This window comes from Molossus molossus, unplaced genomic scaffold (genome assembly GCF_014108415.1).
Source record: "Molossus molossus isolate mMolMol1 unplaced genomic scaffold, mMolMol1.p scaffold_m16_p_17, whole genome shotgun sequence".
Lineage (NCBI taxonomy): Eukaryota > Metazoa > Chordata > Mammalia > Chiroptera > Molossidae > Molossus > Molossus molossus.
This window is the reverse complement of record NW_023425352.1, coordinates 60,622,147-60,647,074: the sequence shown is the minus strand read 5'-3', so window position 1 is coordinate 60,647,074 and position 24,928 is coordinate 60,622,147. Positions and strand designations below refer to the sequence as shown.

At 44.1% G+C, this 24,928-nt stretch overlaps 1 protein-coding gene across 1 annotated transcript in view; it reads right to left on the bottom strand.

The window, feature by feature from the left end:
* SH2D4B (SH2 domain containing 4B) overlaps positions 1–20,982 on the bottom strand; it is a 95,788-nt gene extending 74,806 nt beyond the window's left edge. Inside the window, exon 1 of the mRNA XM_036265795.1 lies at positions 20,799–20,982. Coding sequence (XP_036121688.1) covers positions 20,799–20,982 — 184 coding nt within the window. The remainder of the gene's footprint in view (positions 1–20,798) is intronic.
* Between the last annotated feature and the right edge of the window lie 3,946 nt (positions 20,983–24,928).

Genomic DNA, 24,928 nt, shown 5'->3' with positions numbered 1-24,928 from the left:
ACACCCACAGGGAAAATTTGGCAGGCTCCAAAACCCACTGAGATAGCCAAAATGGTAAAACAAAGAAACAAATCCCAAATGAAAGAACAAGAGAACTCTATCAAAAATGAGACCAATGAAATACAGCTCAGCAAATTATCAGAGGTAGAGTTCAGAGCCATGATTTTGATGAAGCTCAACAGCATGAGTAAGAACATCAGCACCATGACTAAAGATATAGGAACATTGAAAACCAACCAAGTGGAAATGAAGAATGACATAACAGAAATTAAGAACACATTGGAAGCCCTGGCCAGTTTGGCTCAGCAGTTAGAGCGTCCGCCTGCAGTCCGGAGAGACCCGGGTTTGGTTCCCGCTAAGGGCATGTACCTCGGTTGCAGTTTGTCCCCGACCCTGGTTGGTCGTGCGGGTGGCAGCCACTCGATGTGTCCCTTTCACGTCGATGTTTCCCTCTCTCTCTCTTCCTCCCTCTCCCTCCCACTCTGTCTGTACAAAAAATGGAAAAATGTCCTCGAATGAGGATAAAAAAAAAAAAGAACACATTGGAAGAACTAACCATCAGAGTAGAGGAAGCTGAGGACTGAATCAGTGAATTAGAAGACAGGGTAGAAAAAAAACCAACCAATCAGAAAACCAAAAGGAAAAAAAACAATTTAAAAACAGGAAGATAGCATAAGAGAACTGTGGGACAACTGGAAACATAATAACATTTGCATCATAGGAGTCCCCGAAGAGGAAGAAAATGAGCAAAGGTTAGAGATAATATTTGAATAAATGGTGACAGAAAACTTTCCTAACTTGGTGAAGGAAGAAGTCATTCAAGTTCAAGAAACACAGAGAGCCCTGGCCAGTTTGGCTCAGCGGTTAAAGCGTCGGCCTGCGGTCCGGAGAGACCCGGGTTCGGTTCCCGCTAAGGGCACGTACTTCGGTTGCAGTTTGTCCCTGGCCCTGGTTGGTCGTGCGGGTGGCAGCCACTCGATGTGTCCCTTCACGTCGATGTTTCTCTCTCTCTCCCTTCCTCTCTCTCCCTCCCACTCTATCTGTACAAAAAAAAAAAAAAAAATGGAAGGATGTCCTCGGGTGAGGATTAAAAAAAAAGAAGCACAGAGAGCCCCAAGTAAGAAGAACCCAAACAGGCCCACAACAAGACACATAGTAATTAAAATGCCCAAAATTAAAGACAAAGAGAGAATGCTAAAGGCAGCAAGAAATAAAGAACAGTTTACCTACAAAGGAAACCCCATAAGGCTCTCAGCTGATTTCTCAACAGAAACACTACAGGCCAGAAAGGAGTAACATGAAGTAATCAAGGTCATGAAAAACAAGGATCTAAATCCAAGAATACTCTATCTAGCAAGGCTATCATTCAAAATAGAAGGTCAAATAAAGAGCTTTCGAGACAAGGAAAAAAAAAAGCCTAAGGGAATATATTAACACCAAACCAGCACTGCAAGATATGCTAAAAGCACTGCTGTAATTAGTAGGAGAAATAGGAAGAAATATAGAACCACACTAAACAAAAATGGCAATAAATAAGTACATATCAATTGTCACCTTAAATGTGAATGGTTTGAATGCTCCAATAAAAAGACACACAGTAGCTTACTGGATAAGAAAGCATGACTCACATATATGTAGTTTACAGGAGACCCACCTCACAAGACTCACATAGGTTGAAAGTGAAGGGATGGGAAAAATCTATCAAGCAAATGGAAAGCAAAAAAAAGCTGGGGTAGCAATACTCATATCTGATAAAGTAGATTTCAAAATGAAGGCCATAATTAGAGACAAAGAAAGCCACTACACAATATTGAAAGGATCTATCCAACAAGAAGATATAACCTTGGTAAACATATATACACCCAATATAGAAGCACAAACATATATTAAAAATCTTCTGGAGGACTTCAAAGGAGAAATCGACAACAATACAATCATAGCAGGTGACTTCAACACCCCGCTGACATCACTGGATAGATTCTCTACATAAAAAAAATGAACAAGGAAACACAGACTCTAAATGCAGTGCTAGATCAAATGGATTTCATAGATATCTACACAGAATTACACCCCAAAACTGCAGAATTCACTTTATTCTCAAGTGCACATGGTACATTCTCAAAGACAGATCACATTTTAGGGTTAGGGCACAAAGTAAGTCTCTACACGTTCAAAGAGATTGAAATCATATCAAGCATCTTCTCAGATCACAATAGCATGAAACCAGAAATCAATTGCAACAAGAACATGCAAAGACATTTGAAAACATGAAAGCTAAATAGCATGTTATAGAACAATAAATGGGTTACCATGGAGATCAAGGAAGAAATTAAAAACTTCCTGGAAACCAATGAAAATGAACACACAACAACACAAAATCTATGGGATGCAGCGAAAGCAGTTCTGAGAGGGAAGTTCATAGCACTAAAGGTCTACCTCAAGAAGCAAAAAAAAATTTTAATAGACTATCTAACCTCACAACTTAAAGAACTAGAAAGCAAACAAAAAGAAAACCCCAGAGCAAGTAGAAGGAAGGAAATCGTAAAGATCAGAGCAGAAATAAATGACATGGAGAACAAAAAAAAAAAAAAAAAACATTCAAAGGATCAATGAAACAAAGAGCTGGTTCTATGAAAAGATAAACAAGATTGATGAACCCTTAGCTAGACTCACCAAGAAACAAAGAGAGAGAACCCAAACACACAAAATCAGAAATGAAAGAAGAGAAATAATAACTGACACCACAGAAATACAATGGATTGTTAACAAATATTAACAATTATACAGCAACAAATTTGACAATCTAAGCAAAATAGACAAATTTCTAGAAACACATAATCTCTCAAAACTGGACCGGGAAGAGATAGAAAATTGAACAAACCAATAACAACAAAAGAAATTGAAGATGTAATCAAGACTCTCCCAGCAAACAAAAGCCCAGGCCCGGACGGCTTCATGAGAAATTTTACCAAACATTCAAAGAACTAATACCCATTCTCCTCAAAGTATTCCAAAAAATTTAAGAAGGAAGACTTACAAACTCGTTTTATGAGGCCAGCATAACTCTAATTCCAAAACCAGAAAAGACACTACAAAGAAAGAAAACTACAGGCCAATATCCCTGATGAACACAGATGCCCAAATCCTGAACAAAATACTAGCAAATCAGATCCAGCAATACATCAAAAAAAGTATTCATTATGACCAAGTGGGATTCATCCCAGGGATGCAAGGCTGGTACAATATTCGCAAGTCAATAAATGTGATACACCACATAAACAAAATGAAAAGTAAAAATTATATGATCATATCAATAGACGCTGAAAAAGCATTCGACAAAATCCAGCACCCATTTCTAATACAAACCCTCAGCAATATGGGAATAGAGGGATCATATTTCAATATAATAAAGGCCATATATGAAAGACCTACAGCCAAAATCATACTCAATGGGCAAAAACTAAAAGCATTTCCCTTAAGAACAGGAAGAAGACAAGGATGCCCACTTTCGCCACTCTTGTTTAACATAGTACTGGAAGTCTTAGCCACAGCAATTAGACAGGGAGAAAAAATAAAAGGGATCCAAATTGGAAAGGAGAAAGTGAAACTGTCATTATTTGCAGATGACATGATACTATATGTAGAAAACCCCAAAGACTCCATCAAAATTTTACCAGACTTAATAAATGAATTTGGCAAGGTAGCAGGATACAAAATTAACGTCAAGAAATTGATGGCATTCTTATACACCAATGATGAACTCACAGAAAGAGAAACTAAGAAAACAATCCCATTTACCATTACAGCAAAAAAAATTAAGATACCTAGAAATAATCTTCACCAAAGAAATAAAGGACCTATTTGCAGAAAACTACAGGTCATTGAAAAAAGAAATAGAGGAAGATAAAAACAAAAAAAGTGGAAGCACATACCTTGTTCATGGATTGGAATAATTAACGTCATTAAAATACCCATACTACCCAAAGCAATCTATAGATTCAATGCAATCCCCATCAGAATACCAACGGCATACTTCACAGAACTAGAATAAATACTTCAAAAGTTCATATGGAACCATAAAAGAACCGAATAGCCACAGCAATCTTGAAAAAGAAGACCAAAGTTGGAGGGATCACAATACCGGATATCAGGTTATACTACAAAGCCACTGTAACAAAACAGCCTGGTACTGGCACAAGAACAGACAGATAGATCAATGCAACAGAATAGAGAACCCAGAAATGGACCCAAGACAATATGCTCAATTAATATTTGACAAAGGGGCAAGAGCATACAGTGGAGTAAAGACAGCCTCTTCAATAAATGGTGTTAGGAAAATTGGACAGCTACATGCAAAATAATGAAATTAGGCCATCAACTTACACCATACACAAGAATAAACTCAAAATGGATAAAAGACTTAAATGTGACTCATGAATCCATAAAAATCCCAGAAGAAAATGTAGGCAACAAAATTTCAGACATCATTCGCAGCAGAATTTTCACTGATACATCACCTAAGACAACAGAAACAAAGAAGAAAATGAACCCATGGGATTACATCAAACTAAAAAGCTTCTGCACAGCAAAAGATACAGTCATCAAAATGGAAAGGCAACCCACTGTATGGGAAAGCATAATTGCCAATGATATATCAGATAAGGGGTTAATTTCCAATATATATAGATTGCTCATACAATTCAACAAAAGGAAGACAAAGAACCCAATTAAAAAATGGGCAGAGGAACTAAATAGACATCTCTCTGAACAAGACATACAAATGGCTAAGAGACATATGAAGAAATGCTCAACATCACTAATCATCAGAGAGATGCAAATCAAAATAACAATGAGGTATCACCTCACACCTGTCAGAATGGCCGCCATCAACAAATCATCAAACAACAAATGTTGGCGAGGTTGTGGAGGAAAGGAGACTCTGGTACACTGCTGGTGGGAATGCAGACTGGTGCAGCCGCTATGGAAAACAATATGGTGTTACCTCAAAAAATTAAAAATTGAACTGCCATTTGACCCAGTGATCCCACTTGTAGGAATATACCCCAAGAAGCCTGAAACACCAATCAGAAAGAATACATGTACCCCCATGTTCATAGCAGCACTATCTGGAAACAGCCCAAGTGTCCATCAGTAGACGAATGGATAAAAAAGCAGTGGTACATATACACAATGGAGTACTATGCAGCTGTAAGAAAGAAAGATCTCTTATCCTTTGAGATGACATGGAGGGATCTGGAAAGTATTATCCTAAGTGAAACAAGCCAAACAGAGAAAGACAAGTATCATATGATCTCACTTGTTTGTGGAATATAATGAACATAACAGTCTGAGGAATGGGGTAGTCCCAGAGACATAGAAGTGGAGTACAGACTGACAATCCCCAGAAGAGGGTGTGGTGGGGGAGAGATACCAACAAAACTTATATGCATGTATGCATGAACAATGGACATGGACAACAAAGCTGGGTACAGGACAGGGAGGGAGGGGGAGGGGGAAATCAGTTGGGGAAAAAGGAGAAACATCTGTAACAAAAATAAATAAATTACTTTAAAAAAATAAAATAAAATAATAAAAATAAAAAGTATATTATATTAGAGAAATAAAATGTGGCATAAATGTAGTTGGAGAAGAGAAGAGAAAAATTGATAGTTTTTCAGCTATTTACTGGTAATCTTCTTTGATACTACACCAAAACTCAAACAAGTGGTAGTTTCTTAAATGCTAGTTGTAATGTAGAGCCTAAAACCATATCAATAAATTTATTGTACTTGTTTTATTAAAAATCACTGATTTCTTAGTTTTGATCAATGTACCATGGTGATAAAGTGTTACCTATTAGGGGAAGCTGGATGAATGGTAAATGGGAATTCTCTAAACTACTTTACAACTCTTCTATAAGTCTAAAGTTATTTCAAAATAAAAAGGTTAAAACTTTTAAAAGCAAAGTAAAAATCAATTGCACTTTGAAACAATATTTTACTCATGCTTGATTTAGAAGCATTGTTCATTGGTCTTTTGGGAAATATTGGTTCACTGAGTCAGGCGGATCTTCTAAATGTGAATCCATTTTATTTCGCAATATCATAAAATCATGTTTGTTAATATCACTATGAATTTCATGAGTAAAGCATTTGTGTATTGGGAATATAATAAGCTCATTGCAGCAGATATAAGTTTTCCAAAAACTCTAAGTTTTGCTTGAAAGCTATAATATTGGCAACTACATATATGCCAATGAAAGCTATAATCATTGGCATAAATTCTACCTGTTATTTTCCTTGTCATGACAGATTTGCTTTATTCATTTTCAAATATCCAACTCTGGAGAAAAGATGTAGTTTGTCTGACAGTCTTCTTTCAAGTATAAGTTGTATTCCATAAATTGAGAGGTTAATTCAGCTGTCAAGATATAGACACCACCCCGTCTTTCTTTCCCCTATTCTTTCTTTTTTAAAAAATATTTTTTAATATTTTTATTGATTTTTACAGAGAGAGGAAAGGAGAGGGGGAAAGAGAGACGATCATCGACGTGGAGTAAAATATCAATCTGCTACCTACTGCACACTCCCGGATTGAGCCTGTAACCCCCAGCATATGCCCTGACTGGGAATCAAACTGGCAACCTTTTGGTGCATGGGACAATGTTCAACCAACTGAACCACACCAGCCAGGGCTCTTTCCCCTATTCTTCATGATTGGAACACAGATGTGATACTAAGTATCACAATAACCATCTGAGGACCTAAAATACTAAGCCACCACCTGAAGATTCATAGAAGAGCCAGAGACATCAATGATATCATGGAGCCACTAATCCAGCTCAGGACTAACTAGTTCTAGATTTTTTTAGTAGGTGGAAAAAAAGCTACTATGGAAGTCCCTGGTGACTGAATTTTTTGTTTCAGCTTAACACAGTTCTGTCAGAGTGTTGATATGAACAGGCATGTCACAGGAAAGGAAACAAATACCAAACTAACACATTAGCAATACTTCACTAATTAAAGACACACATATGAAAACATTCTTATAAGATTGGAAAGAATAGCCCTGGCCGGTTTGGCTCAGTGGTTAGAGTATCGGCCTGCGGTCCGGAGAGACCCGGGTTCGGTTCCCGCTAGGGGCATGTACCTCGGTTGCAGTTTGTCCCTGTCCCTGGTGCGGGTGGCGGCCACTTGATGTGTCTCTTTCACGTCGATGTTTCTCTCTCTCTCTCTTCCTCTCTCTCCCTCCCACTCTATCTGTGCAAAAAATGGAAAAATGTCCTCGGGTGAGGATAAAAAAAAAAAAAAGATTGGAAAGAATAAAAAAGTCTCATGGAGCAAGTGTTACAAAGAATATGAAGCAATAATACTTCTTAGAAATTGCTGATGGTAGAAGGTACTGATACGAACCACTTTCAAAATATTTGGCGCTATTTAGTAAAGTTGAAAATGCAATGCATTATTACTAAATAATAGCATTTCCAGGTACATAATTTACAGATTCTCTTGCTCATATGCCCAGAGAAACCTGAACAAGAATGTTCATGGAAACATTGTTCAAATATAAAATATTGGAAACAACATAAATACCCAATAAAGGAAAACAGATGAATAAATCATGGTATGTTTTTATAATGCAATGCTCTATAGCAAAAAAAATAATAAGTTTGAACAACACAGATAGACCTCTTTTAAAAATGCAAGACCTCAAAGTGAAATTCAGATAGCATATAGTATAATGGCATTCACATAATGATTAAGCAATATACTGCTTACAAAATATATATTCTATATGAGAAAGATATAAGCATGATGCACATTGACTTTATAATAAGGGTTGCATATGGAGAGAGAAATGAGGAGTGAAATTTTAGAAAGGCATTAAAGAGAGTCTTATCTATATATGAAGTGTTTAAATAAAAATATAAAAGACACTAATGTTAACATTTTAAAAAGACATTATGAGTTGATGAGTATTTATTATATTCTTTTCTATTTTACCTATATATTTAGATAATTTATAATGAGAACTTTTAAGAGATTTATTTTTTAAAGTTATAACATGAATAAACCATGTTTTCAATCTAAGACAATCAGCCTGGCCAGTATGGCTCAGTGGATTGAGCGTCTTCGCATGAACTGAGAGGTCTTGGTTCAATTCCCAGTCAGGGCATGACCAGGTTGAGGATTCGATACCCAGTAGGGGGTGTGCAGGAGGCAGCCAATCAATGTCTCTCTCACATTGATGTTTCTATCTCTCTCTCTAAAGAATCAATAAAAACATACTTTTAAAAAATAAAACAAAAAAGAACAATAAAAAAAAAAGAAAAGAAAATAGAGAAAAAAAAATTAATGAAAAAAAAAACCCTAGTATTAGTGAAATGCAATGCATACATATTATAAATACAACCAAACATTTTTTTCTTTGAAAATGTAATAAAATAAGAAGCCACCTGGCATGGCTAATTATGAAAAAAAAAAAAAAATTAAGCATTATGAATGAAAAAAAATGTAAAACAAGAAGTGATTACCAAAGAATACTGTGTGTTAATAATTTGGAAAAATAGATATGGGCACAAATGTTCATGGCCTTAAATTATGCAATGGTTTGGGGTTTTTTAGATATAACACCAAAAACACAAAAAAGTAAAAGAAAATATTTATAATTTGGACTTCATTGAAATTTAAAACTTTTGTGTGTTAAAGGACTCCACCAAGAAAGTAAAAAGGCAACCCAAAGACTGGGAGAAAGCATTTGCAAATTATATATCTGATAAGAGACTTGTGTCTAGAGTACATAAGAACTCCTACAAATCAATAATCAAAAGATAACCCAGTGGAAAAAAAAAATTGGCAAATCTAAATAGACATTTCTCCAAAGAAGATATTCAGATGGCCATTAAACACAAGAAAAGTTGCTCAGCATCACTAGATACCAAGGAAATGCCAATCAAAACCACAATAATATAACACTGCACCCACAAGGATGGCTCTAATTAAAAACATAGATAATAACAAGTGTTGAAGAGGATGTGGAGAAACTGGAACTCTCATACATTGCTGGAGGTGGGGTATGAAAAATGGTGAAGCTGTTTTTGGAAAACAGTCTGGCAGGTCTTCAAATGATTAAACATAAAGTTACCAAGTCACCCAGCAAAATACTCTTAGGTGCACACCCAAGAGAAATGAAAACATGTATCCACACAAAAATTTGTGTATGAAAGTTTATAGAAACATTATTCATAATAGCCAAAAAGTGAAAACAACCTAAATGTTCATTAAGAGATGAATGGATAAACAAAATGTGGTACATCCATATAATGGAATATTATTCTGCCATAAAAAGGAATGATGTACTAATACGTGAAACCAAATGAATGGACCTTGAAAACAATGTGCTAAGTGCAAAAATATGAAATTCCAGAATAGAGAAATCTATAAAGACATAAAGTAGATCAGTGGTTTCTAAGGGCTGGGGCAAGGAGAGGGGATTCTAGAGTAGTGTATGGGGATTTTTTTGAGGTGATGAAAATATTTTAAAATTGACTATAGTGGTAGTTGCACATATCTGTAAATATACTAAAAACCATTTAATTGTACACTTTAAATGGGTGACTTGCATGGTATATGAGTTATATTATATCTAAATAGTGTTATTTTAAAAAAGTTATCTCCTGGTAATATATAGAATAAGTAGGGGTGGGGAATTAGTTAGTGTGGAGTAGTCCTAAACAACACTATCAACCAACTTAATTTAACTAACATATACAGACTACACAACAGCAGAATACTTGCTTTTCAATTGCAAACAGAACATTCACCAAGACAGATCATATTCTCAGTCATTAAAAAAACAACAAATTTAAAATGTTTGATATCATTTATAATACGTACTCTAACCACAATGGAATTAATCTAGGAATCAACAAAAGAAAGATATCTGGGGGAGTGGGGGGTGGGAAATCCCTTCAAATATTCAGAAATAAAACACAACTCTAAACAACCCATGACTTAAATAAGAAATCACAAGATGGACTAGAAAATATTTTAATTGAAGAAAAATAAAAATACAACATATAAAAATCCATAGAATATAACTAAAGCAGTGGATTGAGATAAATTTATAACATTGAATGCTTCCATTAAGAAAGAAGAAACATCTCAAATCAATGGTCCAAGCTTCCACATTAAGAAATAAGAAAATAAGAACAAATTAAATCTAAAAATAAAAGAAAAAAATAATGAAGGTAATTAAAGAAATCAATAATATAGAAAATAGAAAAGAATTCAATGAAATAAAAATTGATTCTTTAAAGCCATTAGTAAAACTGATAAATTTTTCACCTAGGCTAATCAAAATAGCAAGAGACAAGATACAATTTACCAACATCAGGCATGGTATAACAATCATCACTACGGATCCAACAAAAAAATAGATTTATGCATAATTTTACGACAACAATTTGGTAACTTAGATTAAATAAACACATTCTTGGAAGACACAAAATATCAAAGCTTACTCAAGAAGAAATACACAACATGAATAGCTTTGTTTCTACTAAATAATTTAAATTTGTAGTTTAAAAACTACTTGTAACCAAAGCCTGGGCCCAGAAGACATTACTCATGAATTCTACAAAATATTTAAGAAAAAAATAATACTAATTCTACATGAGCTCTTCCACAAAATGGAAAAGGAGAGGGAATCTTTTCCAACTTACTTTTATAAGGTCAGTATTATTCTGATATTAAACTAGAGACATTTCAAGAAACCTATAGATTAACATCCCTCACAAACACAGATTTTTAAAATTCTTAATAAAGTATTAGAAAAATGAATTCATAAATATATAAAATGGTTAATGTATCATGACTTAGGGTATATCCCAGGAATTCAAGGTTGATTTAAAATTCAAAAACAATCAAGGTAATTCATCATATCAGCAGACTAAAAACAGAAACAATTATTATTACTTCAACAGATGCAAACTAGAAAAAGTGGGGAAGTTTCTCGTGCTGTTAAAGTGCATTTATGAAAAAAATTTAGTTATTTTACACTTAATGATTAAAGATTGAATACTTTCCCCTAAGGTTGGGAACAAGGAAAGGTTGTCTGCTCTCACCATGTTTATTTAACATTGTACTAAATCAATGCAATAAGGCAAGAAAATGAAATAAGAGGTTCATACATATCGAAAGGGGAGAAATAAAACTGTCTCATTTTGCATATGATATGATCATCTACATATATCTCAAAGAATCTATCAGAAAATGGCTGTTTGAATTAATAAGTGATTTTAGCAAGATCACAGGAGATAAGGTGATCAATACACAAAAATAAATTGTATTTCTATACTTTATTAACAAACAAGTAAAATTTTTAATTTAAAATACCAGTTATAATAACATTTAAAAAAACATGAAATAGAGATCAATTTAACAAAATGTGTTCTCTTGTCTCAAAAACAATGCTGAGAGAAACTGAAGACATATTGATGTGGTTGAGTTTTCCAGTCTCCACAATCGTGTAAGCCAGTTCCAGTACCTGACAGATGATAGACAGATGATAGAGATGACAGATGATAGAGAGAGAGAGAGAGAGAGAGAGAGAGAGAGAGAGAGAGAGAGAGAGATAGAGAGAGAGAGAGAGATAGAGAGAGAGATAGAGAGAGAGAGAGAGAGATAGAGAGAGAGAGAGAGAGATAGAGAGAGAGATAGAGAGAGAGAGAGATAGAGAGATAGAGAGAGAGAGAGAGAGAGAGATAGAGAGATAGAGAGAGAGAGAGAGAGAGAGATAGAGAGATAGATAGATAGAGAGATAGATAGATAGAGAGATAGATAGATAGATAGATAGACAGACAGATGATAGATAATCTCCAAACGGACCCGCCACTTCCAGTGTTATGGTGCCTTCCAGCGAATCCTGCAGGGAGGTGGCTGCCAACAGCTGGTGTGCTCTAGGTGCCTTTTGTTTTTAGCAGTGAACCTTAATCTTCTGAGGAAGTAAAAAAAAAGAAAAAGAAAAAGAAAAAGAAAGAAAGAAAACTAACTAGGCACGTGATAAATGTGCTTATGTCTATCAGGTTCCTTAAACATACCAGGTTTAACTGAGACCATGTCATATCATCTTCCCCACAAATCTGAGATAAGGTCTATTATCATCATCCCCAATTTACATAAGAGGAAACTGAAGTTCAAGGAGGCTTGAGTAACTTGCTATGGTCAAATTAGTGAGTGGAAAACAGCTACAGTTAGGGAAAGGGCAGAGCCAACTTTTGAACCCGGACTCTCTGACCATTGCACAAACTGGCTCTTATACAAAGGATGTGAAGTCCAGCACGGTGTGGGCATAAGCTTCACTGTCAATAATGCCAGGGTTTCATGCTGTGCTCAGAACTACCCACTGAGAGTCAGCAACACAGACGTGGGGCCAGTCGGTCACATTAACTATCCTCCCATTACTCCCTCCTGAAATAGCTCCCCAATATCTCTTGCAGAAACCTTGCCTCTTTTACATGAAGAACAAGGGACAAACCCAAGATCTTCCACCAGGGCCATAATGCCCCATGTATGCTGGCACTTGCTGTAATCATCACTGGGACATACACAGTACCCCACCACCAACCCCAACTCCCTTCAGCCCTGAGGCACGGCAGAATCAGTGTGCCGGCGAGGCTCTCTGGTCCCCAGGCGTACTCCTGCTCCTTCCTAGCTCAAGTTCCTCATCTGGAACAACGTAAAAGGCAAGGGTTGGACATGCACTGGGGGCAGGGACCAGACTTCCTACATCTTTAGCATATCATGGCATCTGAGTGTGAGAACCCAACCACGGTGGCCAGAAGGTAAGCACATCGGTGACATGATAGGATAAAAATAAATGATCCCTGAGACCTAAAGCCATGTAATTTTGAAAAGATGGGGGAAAATAAGTGTGAAAATGCACCCAAAGAATTTAGTCCCCCAAGTCTAATGCAAAATCTGATTCCAAATGGTAAAATCACAGAAAGCTTTGCTAATTTTTACATGAGAAAAACCTGGAAAGCAGTAATGCCAGTCACTGGGACAGACAGCCTGGGGACAAGCAGCTGTCTGTAACCTGTTACCTCTCAGCCCAGTTGCTCCGAGCTGGAGCTGGAGTTGGAGCTGGGGCCCGGGGTCAGGTTACAGGAGTCAGGAGATAACCAGGTGGCAGCCTTTCTCAGAAACTGCCCCAGCTGACTCCCAGTGGGAACGAAGCAGGGACGTGAAGAGGGGGAAGGGGGAGGGGGAGAAGCAGTGAGGTGGCATCATCCCCCTGAGGCAAGGGGAGAGAAATTAACCCTGGACTGCTGGACCCAGCATCCCCCAGCTGGCGCCCTGCACCGTCCAGGAACATTGCTTCCCTCCATCCAGAGCTGAGCAAAACTGTCCGTTCAGTCCCTGGGCTTTTGGCAAGGGCCAGAAGGTGGGGGACAGGGACTACACGCACTGAAACAAGTCTCTGCTGAGCCACTGGCCACTGAACAGGTGTGTGGCCCCAGGCACTGGCCGTGTGTCTACCCATCCCCGTGTGCCTGAACTCCTGAGTGCAGGAGAGAGTATCTGTTTCCATGGAACCTCATCCACATTTCTACTATCAAATTGTCTAACTTTTGCCAGTCTTACTGTTTTAATTTGCATTGATGAGGTTTACTCATGAGGTTGCACACCTTTCCTTGTGGTCACTGTGATTTGCAAGTTTGCTCCTGTAAACTGCTTGTTCATTTGTTTGCCCCATTTTTCTATTGTTTATCTTTTGCTAACCGATTTGGAGAGTGTCTTCAAGTTCTCCAGGTACTAGTCCTGTCTGTGATATATGTTACAAATATTTTTCTCTCTTTTATATCCTGTTTTGTTCTTCTTTTTTATTTTATTTTTTTTTATTTTTTATCCTCACCCGAGGACATTTTTCCATCCTTTGTTCAGGTAGAGTGGGAGGGAGAGAGAGGAACAGCGAGAGAGAGAGAAACATCGACGTGAAAGGAACACATCGAGTGGCTGCCACCCGCACGACTGACCAGGGCCGGGGACAAACTGCAACCGAGGTACCCGCCCTTAGTGGGAACCGAACCCCGGTCTCTCAGGACCGCAGGCCGACACTCTAACCGCTGAGCCAAACCGGCCAGGGCTGTTTTGTTCTTCTTTTAAACTCCGTTTGGTGTCTTTTGTCAAGAAGATTTTTTAAAATCTAGTCATAGTTATTTTTCAACCCAAACAGGAATAATAACATTTCATTAACTTGAAGACACATTTTAACACTTCTGAAATCAGGATATGTCTTACAAACAAGGAAGAGTGAAGCTAGGGGAAATAATGGGGTCTCTTCCCAGCCTTACTCTACATTATTAACAGAACTTAAAGCTTGAGGAAAAACAAAAAATTTATCTTGACATTTAAACTTTTAAACTTTCCCGTAACTCCCCAGTCTGGCATCAGACACGACCCAGCTACTCATCAGCACAGTATGCGCCAGGCGAGGGGCTCAGTCAAGCGTGAGAACTCTGGGAGGAGTCTCTGCAGGGCCACACTTGACAACCACCTGAAATTCGTCATCACAATTATCAACACTAGTTAACTCATAGCAACGGACTGAGAGTTCAGGGCTCTTTTATTTCATGTGATTCAGTCACATTATTCAAACGAATGATTTTCCTTTGTTCCTTGGAACATTCCTGGGTTTATTCCTAGATGTTTCCAGTTTGCAAACTCTAAGAACCATGAGTAAATGTCACTTCTTTCTAGCCAACACCTCCAGACTTTTTTTTAGTTCATTTGACAAAATAACAGTGGATCATGTCTAAGTGACAGCTTTTTTGGTGGCGTTTAAAAATAGTGTGTCTTTCTAGCTATGGTGTCTTAGGTTTTATGAAATATAAAGAGCCCAACTCCCAGGTCCCTAAGGTGGAGAGATGAAAGAAGGCATTTAAAGGCCCCTGGAAGGCCAGACCTAGAGAGGCGCTCCATCTGGGTGAGTCTTAGGCCCTGCACTGCTGCCGACCCTTCCTCTTAGCCTCCAGGATTTGGGCCCCTCTCTGGGAACTCCTCTGGGCTCCCCCTACCAAAAGCCTTCAGGTGATGAGGCCACACCTTCAGTGTGCTCCTTCTAGATACAGACTGCTCAGAGCTGACAAGTAAGGGCTCCATGAAAGGTTGATCTCACACCACAGCCAAAACACTGCCAGGGGACCCCATGCCTGCCAGGCACCGAAAGGAGCCAGCGGGGAGATTCCGTCAGTAACCCCTCAAGCCCTCCCCACCACGTGCTGTCCTGGAGGCACTATCCCTAGTGCCCAGGAAAGGGGTCGTGAGCAACCGCTCTAGAAATCTGGGCCATCCTCACCTCTGACACCCCAGTGTTCCCAGGCAGTCATTGCCAACTAGATAGATGATTCAAGTGTATTTACTAGAAAACTCTTGGAGCCAGCAGAAAAATTCAAGCAGGAGGTTGAAGCAAATCAGCATGCCAAAATCAATGTTGCCCGTCACGTGATGGCAGCAAGAATAGGGCGGGGCAGAAGACAGGTTCAAGTGTAGATTTCTCTTGATGTCTAAGGATTTCCCTTTGACCTGCTGGAAATCCTAACAGCGAGGGGTTTGCTGCTGGACATATTTATCGCTTTCCCCTCAGAGGGACAAAGAGCAGGGAGCAATGACACCAACACAAAGTAGAGTCAATGTCCAAGGAATTGCTGATGTTAATAAATCTTGAAAGATAAAATAAGTAAACAAAATCAATCTAAAATCCTTGATTATACCAAGAAAATCATGACTTGAAAAATATCCTTATGGCCCTGGCCGATTTGGCTGATCGGTTAGAGCGTCGGCCTGCGGTCCAGAGAGACCGGGATTCGGTTCCCGCTAAAGGCATGTACCTCGGTTGCAGTTTGTCTCGGGCCCTGGTTGGGTCGTCCGGGTGGCAGCCACTCAATGTGTCCCTTTCACGTTGTTGTTTCTCTCTCTCTCTCTTCCTCTCTCTCCCTCCAGCTCTGTCTGAAGAAAAAATGGAAAAATGTCCTTGGGTGAGGATAAAAAAAAAAAAGAAAAAGAAAAATATCCTTATGTTTCTCATCTTCAGTAACTAATGTTTCATTCCTGATAACGATAGAGAAAATAAATTTGAGTACATTTTTAAAAAATGTTTTTATTGCTTTTTAGAGGGAGGAAGGGACAGATAGAAACATCAACATGAGAAAGAAACATCCATTGGCTGCCTCCTGTGCGCCCCCCACTGGGGATGGGGCTTTGTTCCCCAGGGAGACAGAACAAGGAAGCAGCAGCCAGGGTCTCATGGCACTTTCAGGCGGGGTGGGGGACAGGGGGCGCCAGTCTGAGGGGAGGCGTGACTGCTGAATGGATGCAGGCTTTCCTTTTGGGGTGACGAAATGTTCTGGAGCAAGATGGAGGTGGCAGCTGCACATTTTGAATGTACTAAATATCACTGGATTGCACACTTTTTAATGATTAAAATGGTCAATTTAATTGGTGTGGATTGTAGCACAGAAGGGGCGAGTGCTGTGCAGAAGAGCGGGCAGGGTGCTGCGGGAGGGGGGATGGAGCTCACAGGGACGGGCGGCGAAGAACTCAGCATGGAACTGGGAAACGAAGGCTGGAGGAACCAGCCCCTCGAGGGTTTGGGGGGAGCTGAGGAACGCAGAGGGGTGGAAATCAGGTTGGAGAGTGGGCAGAGGCCAGCGAAAGGCATCTGTATTTCCTCTGAGTGCAGCAGAAGCCATTGACGAAGGGAGACGCAGGAGCTAATTAGTGTGTTAAAAGGGCACTTTGGCTGCTGTGTGAAGAAAGGTTGTAGGGCTAAGTGTGAGGCAGGAACCATTAAGAGCATGGCTGCATTAGGAATGTCTGCGGGCAAGGGCTTCCATGCTTGGAATGGGAACACACTGAGGCTAGGAGGGATCAGGGCCCCAGGCAAGGTTGCCATAGTTACTGAAGGGTTCCCAGGAAACAGATAAGGCAGGTGTACAGCTAGGACTGTGTCCATAGCTTCATTCGGGCGTGGACCAGACCCATGTGAGGCATCAAAGCCTGGCAGGAGTAGCGAGGATGCTAAGGAGGGTGTCTCCCTCAGGCCCAGGTCCCAGCTGCTTCCGGAGCTGCACAGGCCAAGCCGGCAGGGGGGCATTGCTTAGGAGGTGAGAGCCACCCCGAACCCAGCTGTAGGGAATGGAGGCAGTGGGGCTGGACCCCAGTTCCACTTAGAGCATCCCGCAGGCTGGAGCAAAGGGCAGGCCGGGGGCCAGCACAGGAGGCACGCGGGATTCTAGCAGGAAACACAGAGGACAGCAAGCCAGCAGCTCCCGGGTGCAGGCCTGGTTCACAGTGCGGCCGCGCCAGCCACGTTAAAGGAGAAAATGGGAAAGAGAGTGGGGAAAGATGTCTGGTTCCCAGACAAAAGATGTCCAGACGAATGAGAAGGTGGTCACGGAGGAACCGATTTAACACTGACAGAAACTGCCAATCATGGAGGAGCTGACAGGCCCAGGTGGGGAAGCTTTCTGGGTCAGGACAGCAGTTTGAACACATGTGCCCTGAGTCCTGTGTCCCAGGCAACACCCCACTCAGCTCCAAGACACTGGGATAACTGAGCAAGCACAGAGGGGTCGGAGGTCATGAAGGCTGCAGGTCCCCATGGGCGTGGGTTCCTGTGCTGGTGAAGGAGCCCAGGAGGGAACCAGACCGCAAAGGTCCCAGCAGCGCTGGGGTGTGGCTGAAATCCAGCAGGACAGAATGTTACCTGTCTCCAGAGTCTCTCGCTAACAACACCGAGTCCTGTCAAACACCAAATGCTGTCGGAAATGTGACTACACAGCAAACACAATGGCAGATGAGAAGACAATGGGGTAGAACATCAAAAGATTCTCCCCAAATATGAGGTGAAGACAAAAGAGACAGGCCTGTGTCATCAGGGGAGTGACATGTCCAATCATAACTGTCATCTCTCACCCCAGCTTCTGTCTGTGCAGCCCCCAAATACGTGTTCCAGGATCAAGAAAACCCGAGTTTCTGTAAACTGGAATGACCCGTGTCACTCATGTTTGTGCCCACCCTCTCCAGGCACAAATGCAGAGTCACAGCAACGGGGTACACCTTGCCCCGCCCTGCCCTCCTGCACCTGAGCCCTACAGAGCGCCAGGCAAGGCCTTGTAGGAACTGGAAACATCCGCTGAAAAGAGAGGGTGGGATAAAGGCCGTGGGGACCAGCAGCACTGGGGCAATGGGCAGGAAGAGGCGAAACATCCTTCCAGGTTTACCAGGACTAAATTATGCTCAGGGATGTTGTGCTCAGGAATGCTGGCTCACAGCTTCCTTCAGGACAGACTTGGTGAGGAGGGGACAAAAACTGAGAAGGGGGTGCCTATGAAGGTAAGGAAGAGGACATATCCTGCTAAAGGCTGCTTTGCACCAAGCCTTGCTCCCGGCACACCAATGGCTGTGTTTCCTGTGATCTGCGAAGCTCTGTCCAGTTTACCAAAGTCAGCACTTAGTAACATTCGATAAGAGAATGAAGGAGGAAATGAATGAAGAAATGAGTGAATGAGTGCATAGATTATCTGTTGAACTTCATTCAAAAGTGAATGAAACACCCTGTCTGGTTTGGCTCAGTAGTTGGAGCATCAGCCCACGCACCGAAGAGTCACAGGTTCGATTTCTGGTCAAGGGCAGATGCCTGGGTTGCAAGTTCAATCCCCAGCCCCGTCGGGGTCATGTGGGAGACAACCATTCAATGTGACTCGTTCGTGTAGATGTCTCTCTCTCTTTCCCTCCCTTTCTTCCACTATCTCTAAAAATCAATGGAAAAAATATCCTCAGGTGAGCATTAATAAAAAAAGAAAAAGTGAATAAATAGAAAAACATCAGTCACTGGATCCAAGGTCAAAGTTACAGGATGAGTGTCCCAACTCCATGCCTTAGTATCTAGATGACTTTGGATGGACTGTGACACTTCTGTGAGCCATGGCTTCTCCTGAAATGGGGTCACGGGGCTATGGGAACACTTGGTGGGGGCAGGCAGCTGGTAAACATGACGCTCACTGCCAAGGTGGGAGATTGTTGAAAGCTTGCGCCACGACCGGAGGACAGGAAGCAGGCACTGTGCATCAGTGTCCCTGCAGGCTCTTCAGCCTCCGGGGCACAGCCAGCCCCCGAGCTCCCTTGTCTGCCCAGACAGTTCCACAGGCAGGAGTGAAGCAAAGAGCTGAGATCTGAAAGGGACCCTGACCTGGAATACCACATTCCTCAGCGTGTTTCCTCCTATTTTTCCATTCTTTATAAATCAGAAAATTAATTACCCAGAAAAGAGTCATCTGCATCAGAAACCCGAATGAGTTCAATGTATAATTTATACATGAAAATGCAGATGTCAATGTGTGACAAATCACCGTAAAAATATTTTTGCAGTTAAATTTTCAGGCATCTGTCTTCCTCCCAGAAGAACCACTGTGCAGCCGGTGAGGCCCCAGGGCCCGGTGGGACAGGGCTGGAAAGGCAGCCTGTCACTGTCATAGTGAGTGATCAGCCAGCCCACAGGCCCAGCCTCAGCACCGGCGTGTGCAGGCAAGTCATAGCTCTGCCCCCTGGGTCCTGCTGCATCTTGTTCAAAACGAGGGCTTAACACTCTGTGCCAGCTCTGAGCTGGACCCAGGGATGGAAGACAGAATGGAGTAAAGCCTGTGAGTCCCCTGGGGAAGCCAGGCAAGCAGATAACAAATGAGAACGACAATGTAGCAAGTGCTAGGGCAGGGGTGGGTCTGGCGTGCCAAGCAGCTGCAGAGAAGTAAGTGCTTCCCTGTGCCAGGAGCATCCCCAAAAGACTCCAGGGGAAGGGACCAGTCCGGAGGGAGTTTCTCAGAAGGGTGAAAGCAGGGGACATTCCAATGGGAAGAGCCACTCATGCAGACAGAGGCTGGAGCGAGCATGTTCGGGTGGGTGAGTGTGGCCTGTGTACACGGCAGGGACTGTCCAATGAGCCTGGAGTGGAGAGCAGGAGCCAGATACCCAAGGGGCTAGCACGCCCAGAACAGAAACAGGACTTCATCCCGGACTGAAGACTTTAAACAGATCAAGTCCCACTTCACTCTAGAGAGCAGATGGAGGCGAGAGGAAGCGTGTGGGGAGTGAAGGAGAGAGAAGAGGAATGGGCTCTGCACACTCTGAAGGCAGCACGCAGGGAGGGCCACCCCAGGATCCCGAGTCCCGTCCACACCCCTGCAGCCTGCCTGCTTCAGGGTGCACCGGCCCTTGGGCTTGACTGGCACATGACAACAGGTAAATCACCTGAAATGTAAGTTGGGTCCTTGCTTCTTGTCTTCATTTGCTACTGCCACTGGGGGCTGGTTGGTTACTCATGGTACAGGACATTCCCTGACACCCCCTCTCAGACGCCCATTGGCAGAGGGGAACAGTGCCCAGAGCTGGACCTAGCTGAGAACCATTGTGCCTCCCACATGGGGGAGCCAATGTCCCAGAACCAGTGATGAGTGTCAAGACTATGCTGCTTCTTCACCAGGCAATCACCAACGATGTCTAAGACAATCTGAAATCCCAATGGTGTCCTTCCAGAACTTGAGCTTCCCACAACAAGAAAAAGCAAGTCCCCCTTCCCCAACACCATCATGGTTCCCGGGGAGCCCCCTCTGCTGCCTTGGAGCCCTACAGACCTGGTCAAAAACTAAAGGCCCATGCTACTGGGACCAGATGCTCACAGAACAAGGGTTCCTAGCCTGGCATCAATAATGAGCTCCTTGGCAACTTCCTGGCACATACCTCGCTTGACCTTCGTGGGCCTGAGGCCCTCGGCCTGGGCCAGGGCCTCCCAAGCCTCGCGCTCCCGCCAGCGCCTCAGCTGCTCCTCGCGCATTTTGTAGAAGAGGATGTGTTTCTGCACATCACTGAGCTCAGCGAGGAGCTCAGGGTCGATGTACATGTCGTGCAGGATCTGCTGCAGCATGGTGCCACCTGGATGCCCACTCCAGAAGGGCAGCCAGACAGGGAGCCCACACAGGTGGCACACCCCAGGCTACTCCTCACTCCGGCTTCTCACTCCAGGGCCACTCCAAGAGCCCCTTCTCTGTGCAGCATCATCACTTTGCCTCAGCTCCCAGCAAGCGACAAACTCATCTCCGCTGCCCAGGACAGCAACAGGGGCTAGGCAGCAGGAAGCCAAGAGGCAGCCGGGACCGTACAAGGGGAAGCAGGCACCAGGAGCAATCGAGTCCTTCTGCCGGGTCAACAAGCACCGCATCACAGCAGCATCTATATCTTGGTTTCCCCTGGGGTTCAGGGACAATGGGGAGGGTCAAAGCCTCCAGCTCCTCAGGACAATGCCCCAGCACAGCCCTGCCTGGGCCACAGGTGTTGAGTGATCTGTTAGTGGAAGGTAATGATGACACCAGCTGTATCGATGACACTGCCCGGGCCAGCCAGGAACCGATCTCTCCTCCACAGGTAAGAGGAGGAGGAGGAGGCAGCTTTGCCTACTAATTCCACGTCTTTTGAGCCAGTTTCAAACAGGCCAGAGCAGCCAGCCAGCCTCAGCCAATCCCTCCACCTGCTCCTCATTTCCAACCTTCCTCTCCAGGACATTTGGCATCCTGAGGTAATGCTTTTAAAACTGCCTGAGGCGGGGAAAGAGCTTCCTTCTGTGCTATAGCCAAGAAGGAAAACAGAAATGAAATCAGGAGGGCCAACTGCAGGGGCTTTGTTGTGGAATTCAAGGACAGGAAGGCGCAGATATCTCCCCTCTCCCTAGAATGAGGTTCTGAAGCTATGCATGGGCTGATGGATTAACCCTCAATTTTGGTCATTGTCATTGATCTTTTTGTTGTTTGTTACAGGTGTCTGGAGATGACCTAAAAGAATGAAACGCATCTTCTTGGTGCCCGGAATCTGACCCACCCTGGACAGACCGGGATGTTGCTAGCTTCCAGGTGGGTAGGAGCTGCTGTTGCTGAGACTAAAGCCCAGCCTAGTCAGGTGCTCAGAGCTCCGCACAGCTGCCCTTATGTTCCGATAAGGAAATTGGGGTTCAGAGACGGGACTCGCCTACAGCAATTCAATCAATAAGTTGCCACATTGGGACTCTACCCAATTTTCAAATTTGACACCCACTGGTAACTAGAATCTTTTGATGGTTTAAAAATGTAACCCAACCAGGAGAAAACAAACAGGACTTGGCACTGTGGCCTGGTTGCTTTGGTGATCTTCATGTCCCCTTCTTCCCCATGAGCACCAAGGTGGATCAGTCACCCAAGAGTGATGGAATGCAGGTAACAGGAAGAAAAATTATGGGGGTTCAGATGAGCTTGAAGCCCACAGCATCAAAAAGAAGTGTGGAGGCTGCCCCGCCCCGAGGTCTGGCTGGCTTGTCCCAGAGCGACCCATGCTAGGCGCTTCCACACTCAGGCTCCTGCCAGGCGGCCTGTGGCCCGGACCCTGTCCCACCCGCCCTGTCCCCTGACCTCCACCTCACACTGCATCTATGCCCCGTCCTGGCCCCATCAGGTTCTTAGACCCAGAACCTTCTCCAGCCTCCTCTCGCCTCCCACGCAACCCTTTTCCGCCCTGCCCTCGCTGTGGCCGGGAGCCCGGGTCCAGAGAGGAGGCAGGGGAGAGAGGACGCGAAGAAGGCCGCGGCAGCGTCCTCCCTTCGGCCTGCATCGTCAGGCGCCTCCGCGAGGAAGAGGGCAGAGGGCACAGGGCACAGCAAGCGAGCGGGGGCGGGCGGTGCCGGGGGCGCCAGGCCCCGTCGGCGCAGGGGCGATGGTGTCATCCTTGTGGGGGCGACGCCGTTTGGACGGGGGCGGTGGCCAGACCGAAACGACCGCCGCGAGCACCCGCACTGTGCCCGGGGCGGGGCGCTTTCTGGCTGTACAGGTCAGTGCGGCAGGAGGCCAAGCGGCGGAGCGCAGCCTGGGCGCCGGCCGGGTCCCGGTTCCGGAGAGACCCGCGGGGGCGGGCGCGGCCCGGAGCCCCTCGGCCCGCGTGGCGCCATCTCCCGCCGGGGACCGCCTGCCAACCCGCCCTCCCTGGAGCAGCAGCCGCTGTCTGGCCTGGGGCGCCCCCTGGCGGCCTCGAAGAGAGGGACGCCTGTGCGTGGGGGACCTTGGCTAAGTGCCCCCGCATGCGCTGGGACGCGCGGGGACCCGAGGGGAGGGGGACCCCTTTCCAGCGGAGCGAGGGGGACACAGTGGCGGTTAATGGCCCGTACCCAGTGGCAGGGGCCACGCAGGAAAGGAGCCGGCAGCGGTTCCGTCGGGACAGTACCTGGTGACTGACAATGAGGCCAGGGACCCTGGGGTATTCAGATACAGATTGATTTCTGCTGCCTTTCAACTGGATTTATTTTGTTTTTATTTTTCATTGGCCAATGTGGTGTTTAATTTTGCGTGCTAACGAAATTTCTTCTGGGGCAGGGGTCCGCACACGAAATGTGCAAGCGGCTGGGAACCAAAGAAAGGCAGTCTGCTTGGCAGATACAGTGAAAAGGTGACATGCACAATATTGTACACAGTGTAAGGCAGTTTTTAAAATTTTGTGTTTATGTACACAGAAGAAAAAATATCGAAGAACACACGGTTTTTTGCTTTCTTCTGGGAAGGGGAGGAAGACCACTTTAGACAAGTCCATATTGTTTAATGCCATGGAGAAGATACCTATTCATATGACTGAAATGAAATGTATCTCAAAAGTCCTTTTTAAATGTGACTCCAAAAATTGGCCTCTGGAAGTTAGTGCTGGGGGGAGGCGCAGCCTTGTCCACACCAGTGCCCCTGCCCAGAGAGGGACCTTGCGGGCACAGCCAGACCCCGAGCCAGGGAGGCAGCCTGATAGGATATATACACTGTTCTTGTCACCAGAGGTTTCAGAGCTGGAGAAGGGCTGGGAGGCAGTTCTGTCTCGAAAGCTCTGCTGCTGGCTTGGAGAGGAGCTGGGAGAGCAGGAGGCAGGGAGAATTGTCAGCAAGCTCTGGCCCAAGCCCCCCACAGTGCGGGGGTGGGGGGGTGGGGGGGCAGGGATCTAGGGGGGCAGAAATGGGAGACAATCCTCATCCCAGCACCTCCTTTCAAGTTATCTCTGCTTCCACCTAAAATCCTTTTAGAACTTAGATCAGATCTCTGTTAAAACCTTGCAGTGGCTCCCATTTTATTGAGTCAAAGCCCAAGTCCTCACAAGGGCCCATGATCTGCCTCACTCCCCACCTCCTCAGATAGCCCCGCCCGCCACTCTCCCTCCATCACTGGCTCCATCCCACTGGCTCCTTGGCTTTCTGCCACACACCAGGCACCCTCCCTCCCCAGGGCCTTACACTGGCTGTTCCCTCGGCCTGGAACCCACGCGGCTCAATCACCTCCTTCAAGTCAAACTTGAGGTTCCTCTATACTCCCGATCCTCCTTTTTCTGCTCATTTTCCCCCTTAACACTGCCGTTAGAAGGTAACAAGCCCAGGGCACATGCTCCACTGACTCCCTCAGTGCCTAGAGGCTGCTTGGATGTGGCAGGTGCCAGATAAATACCGAATGGAAAAGAGGAGGAGGGAGGGAACTTCCACAGTGGAATTGATTAGAGCTGGTGCGTTCACTGGGGGGAAATCCAGAACAGGATTCTGAAGAGAGATCACTGGAGATGTGGACCTGGGAGTCAGGCAGATGGGCTGAATCTGTGGGACACAAGGTGGACTGGCCTAGGCTGCCAGCCATGGCTGAACTCTCACACCCTAAACACAGACTCCCTCAAAGACAGGGTCACATGCTGGCCGAGAAGCCCATCATCTGGGCCCTGGAAATGCCTGGGCACAGCACCACGTGAGGCCCCGCTGCAGGAAGCCTCTCCGTCCCGGTGCCACCTCCCCTGCTCACAGTCACTGGGGAAGCTGCTCTCCAGAGCACATGTGGGAT